Source organism: Amblyomma mixtum, chromosome 1, assembly GCF_055824585.1.
Source record: "Amblyomma mixtum isolate Tamu chromosome 1, ASM5582458v1, whole genome shotgun sequence".
NCBI classification, from domain to species: domain Eukaryota; kingdom Metazoa; phylum Arthropoda; class Arachnida; order Ixodida; family Ixodidae; genus Amblyomma; species Amblyomma mixtum.
This window is the reverse complement of record NC_143012.1, coordinates 28,325,902-28,332,318: the sequence shown is the minus strand read 5'-3', so window position 1 is coordinate 28,332,318 and position 6,417 is coordinate 28,325,902. Positions and strand designations below refer to the sequence as shown.

The 6,417-nt window shown below is 49.6% G+C and overlaps 1 protein-coding gene across 1 annotated transcript; it reads right to left on the bottom strand.

Moving 5' to 3' along the window:
• Positions 1-511: 511 nt before the first annotated feature.
• Positions 512-3,932, bottom strand: LOC149365860 (uncharacterized). The gene is made up of 2 exons (XM_089569347.1): positions 2,372-3,932; positions 512-1,204 (listed from the first exon to the last, which is right to left on the bottom strand). The coding sequence occupies exons 1-2, from the start codon at positions 3,930-3,932 to the stop codon at positions 747-749; spliced, it is 2,019 nt and encodes a 672-aa protein (XP_089425473.1). The 3' UTR covers positions 512-746.
• Between the last annotated feature and the right edge of the window lie 2,485 nt (positions 3,933-6,417).

Here is a 6,417-nt window from a genome sequence, read left to right as displayed (position 1 = left end):
CTGGGCTTGAAACCGGGTATTGGGCTCAGCGCCGAGCACGCTCGCCAGTGATCCAGGACTTAAATTCTGCTATTCAAATGTGCCCCATAAGGGCAGTAGGAAACGTTCATCGTGTAATCAAATAAATTTTAATAACTTTTAATACCTCTCGGGGCACTAATTAACGAGTGTTTCGATTTCCTAGTCGCTGCCGGAGCACCCAGCTCAACTGTAGGAAGTTAGTTCAGCCTGCTTTTCTTTGACGCGTTAGCATTAAAAACAGTGCTGTGAACAAAAACCCGTCTGTCAGCTTGAGTACGGTGTCACTGAAAGAGAGAAGGCATTGCAGCCCCGAAAGTTGTCGGTCGGCTCACGTGGCTCTTCTGTGGAGTTCGGCGCTCGGCCACAGACGGACACGTGTCGCGCGTTCCAAGAGTCGCGTTGTATTTTGTGCGCTGTAAAACTGATGCTACTGTGTTACTGTTGAATGAACACCATTGTTACTGTTGAATGAACACCATTGATCGCACTTCGCTCATTTTAATTAGAAGGAATTGCAATGAAACATGTGATATATTCCAGTACTGTAGCGGGGGACAGTGGGGTCAGTGGAGGGAAAGGGTACCTACATGCGCATTAGCCTAGGGACCCCATATTTTTTTAATCCGGCCCTGCCTGACCTTGTGCTGTGCACGGCCTTTGTCCTTTGCTGGAACTCCCGAACAAGCGCCCAGTTTACCCCGCGCTACTCTGCACATGACAGTCCATCACTTTCCATCGCTGTCGACATGACAGTCCATCACTTGCACAAAAGGTGTCAGCACTGATGCCTCAACTGCTTCCACTGGGGGCACCACTGTCAGTTTGTTTTCAACCGGCCTGAAGTCTGGCTTTGGAGCCGGGTCATTTTTCCGCCGCTCGCGCTTCCCCGCCTTCTGCTGGAGCCGCATGGGCTTCGGTCGGCAATCCACTTCGTCGTGAGCAGCGACGCCAGCAGTCAAGGGAAACGGCACAGCACACAACACGTTCACTGGCGGCAAGCCCTGCACCAAGGGCTGCGGCACGGGTGGCGGTCTGTCGTCGTGTTGCGCAGCAACATCTGGTGGCCGATCCTGGTTGATGGAGGATAACAGGAGGCGATTCAAGTCCCTTTCAATTTCCTGGCACATCTCTTTGTCGGTCAAGGTCGCCGTATCCGCCTTGCAGGCCACCCCTTTCCAGCCCTCTGGAAACGGGTAATTGGGTAAGCAACACTCTAGTGATCTCACCATGACAGAAATTGGCAAGTCAGCTCCTTGAAGGTGACCAAAAAGCTGAAGCAGCCATTTACACCAAAACAAAAAGGGGAAAAAGAAATACTATACGGTTTTTCACCCTTTGCACGCACATTCCCTAATAAACAGCTGCTCTGCGAACGACACGTTTTTAAAACTGATTCTTACTCCTGTATGTGAGGGCAGTTTTCCAACGAGTTCTACGAATACTGCGAGCAGTAGCGAAAGGTTAAATAGCTGGCAAGTGTGCACAAGAAGCATCATTACATTTAAAGGAGTAATGACACCAAATTTTTGGTTCCATATTTTCTTCTTTGTAATGATGCTTATGACATTAGTATATGTGGAACACCATGCGGTAATCACCAATAACCACTAAATAAATTATAACTGAATTTCTTCCCTCATGCTGGCTGTTTAACTTTTGGTTTCAACAGCTAAGCGAAGGCTGCGATGTCAAAGATTAGTATAGATGACCTGAGGCATGAAAAAAATGTGATTTAACTATTGTTTCATCATTTCAATTCACTATCACCCTAGAGCCAGCCTTTTTCAAGAGCAGAAATGACAACGAATGAAGAGAGAGCAATTATGTCACAGCATTCTTTATGCTTCATGTGTCCTGTACTAAATTGTCATGTCCCAGCCATCATTTGGCTATTGAAAATGCAACTCAAACAGCATGAGAGAAGACCTTCAATTATAAATTATGTAGAGGTTGTAGGCAAATACTACATGGTGATGTGTGTATACTATTATCTTACATCTCACTACAGAGAAGAAAACATGCAACCAAACTTTGGAACCTATGCTCCTTTAAACTTTTGTGTTGTGGCCTTTTAGATGTTTAAACAGCTGTCCGATGGTTTCAAGTAACTGCAGTAATACTTGATACCGGTTTCTAAACCCCATTCTGATAAAGTGCAAATGGGGCACTTTCCTTCAGTGTTTCAATATGCCTCAACAGTGGTCTAATCGCATTTAGTTGATCGTATAGTAAAAGAAATAAAACTAATATCGCCCCGTCCACACTGATTAACCGCAGAGAGAGCCTATGTTCTTGCAGACAATCACGAACAGACATTTAAATTTCATGGTACAAACGAGAAGTGTCTCACCGAAGGGCATGCCGGGTGCACCATGGCGGTGTCTCTCACGTGGCATGGCCTGGTTATGAAGCAGGTACCTTTCGAGGTCCTGCAAAAACAGAATCTGGCTTCCCTTGGTGGGAGGTTGTCCTGGTGATGGCTCCTCAGACGTTCTTCGTGGTCCCTTTCTGTTGTTCTTTGTGACTGGCGACATGAGTCCTCCCGTCACATTCCTGGCCTTGTGCTGAGCACGGCTTTCGTCCTTTGCTGGAACTCCCGAACAAGCGCCCAGTTCACCCCGCGCTACTCTGCATCCTTCTCCGTCGACATCGCAGTCCATCACTTGCACAAAAGGTGTCAGCACTGATGCCTCAACTGCTTCCACTGGGGGCACCACTGTCAGGTTGTTTTCAACCGGCCTGAAGTCTGGCTTTGGAACCGGGTCATTTTTCCGCCGCTCGCGCTTCCCCGCCTTCTGCTGGAGCCACATGGGCTTCGGTCGGCAATCCACTTCGTCGTGAGCAGCGATGCCAGCAGTCAAGGGAAACGGCACACGACACAACATGCTCACAGGTGGCAAGCCCTGCACCAAGGGCTGCGGCACGGGTGGCGGTCTGTCGTCGTGTTGCGCAGCGACATCTGGTGGCCGATCCTGATTGATGGAGGAAAACAGGAGGCGATTCAAGTCCCTTTCAATTTCATGGCCCTGCACCAAGAGCTTCCGCACGGGTGGCGGTCTGTCGTTGTGTTGCGCAGCGACATCTGGTGGCCGATCCTGGTTGATGGAGGAAAACAGGAGGCGATTCAAGTCCCTTTCAATTTCATGGCCCTGCACCAAGAGCTTCCGCACGGGTGGCGGTCTGTCGTTGTGTTGCGCAGCGACATCTAGTGGCCGATCCTGGTTGATGGAGGATAACAGGAGGCGATTCAAGTCCCTTTCAATTTCCTGGCCCTGCACCAAGAGCTTCCGCACGGGTGGCGGTCTGTCGTTGTGTTGCGCAGCGACATCTGGTGGCCGATCCTGGTTGATGGAGGAACACAGGAGGCGATTCAAGTCCCTTTCAATTTCATGGCCCTGCACCAAGAGCTTCCGCACGGGTGGCGGTCTGTCGTTGTGTTGCGCAGCGACATCTAGTGGCCGATCCTGGTTGATGGAGGATAACAGGAGGCGATTCAAGTCCCTTTCAATTTCCTGGCCCTGCACCAAGAGCTTCCGCACGGGTGGCGGTCTGTCGTTGTGTTGCGCAGCGACATCTGGTGGCCGATCCTGGTTGATGGAGGAAAACAGAAGGCGATTCAAGTCCCTTTCAATTTCCTGGCCCTGCACCAAGAGCTTCCGCACGGGTGGCGGTCTGTCGTTGTGTTGCGCAGCGACATCTGGTGGCCGATCCTGGTTGATGGAGGATAACAGGAGGCGATTAAAGTCCCTTTCAATTTCCTGGCCCTGCACCAAGAGCTTCCGCACGGGTGGCGGTCTGTCGTGTTGCGCAGCGACATCTGCTGGCCGATCCTGGTTGATGGACGATAACAGGAGGCGATTCAGGTCCCTTTCAATTTCCTGGCACACCTCTTTCTCGGTCAAGGCCGCCATATCCGCCTTGCAGGCCACCCGTTTCCAGCCCTGTGGACGCGGGTAATTGGGTAAGCAAGAGTCTAGTGATCTCACCATGACAGAAAGTGGCAAGTCAGCTCCTTGAAGGTCACCAGAAAGCTGAAGCAGCCATTTACACCAAAACAAAGAGGGGAAAAAGATACACTACTGTTTTTCACCCGTTTCACGCACATTCTTTAATAAACAGCTGCTCTGCGAACGAAACGTTTTTAAAACTGAAAAATCCGTGCACATTAGAGTGCGGAGCAATGCGGATTAGTGCACCCACAAACACGCACACACAAACATGCCCGCGCGCGCGCACGCACAAAAAGCACAAATTTTCAACACAATTTGCTTCCATAAAACCACACTGCCTTTAGTAATGAGGTAGATAAGCGACGATTCTGTCTGATTTGCGACAAGGCATGCTGAACGGACGTGAGAACACGCACCTCTTACCCTGGCACAGCCACAACAGCAACACCGGACAGTCAGCGCTGGCTGGTCCTCATCCTTGGACGACGCATCCTTTGGTAATCAGTTGCTGAGCGCGCCACATGTAAATAAGTTCAACACTCTTCATTTCATCTCACTTTAGCGTCCATCACAAAACAGCTATGTGCGAGCAGTTAGCTGCCGGCAGCATCGGATCGCGACAGCTGGCATAGCACCACAGCGCAAAACAATGCAACAAAGCTAACGCCAATACCCGCGATCAGAGATAATGGGATTCCACCACACGCACACAAGCCGATTTTCCTCAAAAACGGGTTCCGCTGTCACCCGATAAGAGCGCAACGAGGCGACCTGTCAGCATAACATCGACGAGGCAGTCACGGCGTTCACAGAGCAACCAGATAGTAACAAAAGGCGAGGCCTTTTTAACGATCCCTGCGAAATGTGAACACCGAATACAGCGTCTACTCAGTCTCGTCCTTTAAAAATGGGGCAGCAATAATCAGTGCTGGGACGCTATGGTCTACGGGTAGCAAGGCTGGCCCCCGGATGGCAGGCACGAAATATGTTTGGAAGAATCTTACGAAGTGTGGTGAGGATCTTATGCTTGCAATTTATCACTTTTCCTGCCAGTGACGTCTTCGCTGCAGTTGCGGTGACCAGAATTTCACGATAAAGCCCCGTAGTCACGATGGTTTGCACTACGTCCACGATCTTGGAGGAAGGAAAATGTCCGCGATATTCCACAGCAGAAACATTGTCGCCAGACTGCTACCTGCCGTTCCCGTTGAAGTCAGCGAATTATGAATTTAAGGACGTGTTGTGGGGTGCAGAGAGCAGTCACAGAGAAGTTATGTAAGGTTCAAGACAAAAGTATTGAAGTTCCGGCTAGTTTATTGTTCAATATTCTTTGTCCCGTCTCGTAATTTCTTCTGTCTTCGTCTTCATTTTGCTGCGCTGCTGAGAGGCTGGGACCCGAAGAAAGCACACCGGGAGATGTACTGAGCATTGTGTCGTGCGCGTGTTCAACTTGCTACATGTGTTAATATGCGAATATGTAACAAGATCTATTTGTAGTGTATATCTTTCCATTCTTTCTAACTGTCCCTTCACTTCTTTCATTTCATTACTACAAACCGCCTGCTATCCTTTTATTTCCGCTGCCCCAGCTCAGGTGCCGCACGGTCGCCGCCTACAGGTGTTTCGAATGTCATGACACCCTACACAGGAGACAGCCTGCGCGCGCATATATATACTAGCTCACTTACAAGAAAAGGTCCCAATTAAGTGAAAAATTACCCAATGAATGAGTTCTTGGCATGGGCGTCCGGAAGGGGGGGCAAGGAAGGCGTCTTCCCCCCCCCCACCCCCCCCTGGAATTACGGATATTATTTATGCCCTAGTACAAAGCAACTACAAACCTACCGCCTCCCCCATCCCCAGACATCTGTGCCCCCCACCCTGGAAAAAGTTCTGCGGACGCCCTTGGTTCTTGGGAAGCCTAGATGCCTATACTTGTTTTTGGTCTGCTTTTGAGAGTAGATGTAAGCATGACATATGTCCCAGAAATGGGTGTCTGAGGTTGGCAAAAAAATACTTGCAATATGTAGAGCGTAGGCCACTGAACGTTCATGCCGCATACAATACATCAAAAGCGAGTAGATAATTTATTACATTTTCAAAAAATTGGCTGAGGCTTAGCTTGGTTAAGCCAGGTAATTGCGAAAGCAATTTCTCCTGGCTGCGCCTAGGTTGGCTGGTGGTGTGTCTTGGTGGTGCTCTTAATTGTGCATACTCATAAGAGTAGGACGTTCCTCCATAGCTTCTTCCACAGAGGCTGTTCGTTGTCGCCGAGCTGCATACTGGGCACGCCGCTTAGAAGGAAGGAAGGAAGGAAGGAAAAACTTTATTTTACTCTAGTCCTTTTTCCTGCGGTTTGGGGGCTTCTTCAGAGACGTTTTCTCCTTGATTCTACTCCCAGGAGTCTTCTCTGTCGAAGTCGTCCGGCTCTAATCAGTGGTCGGTT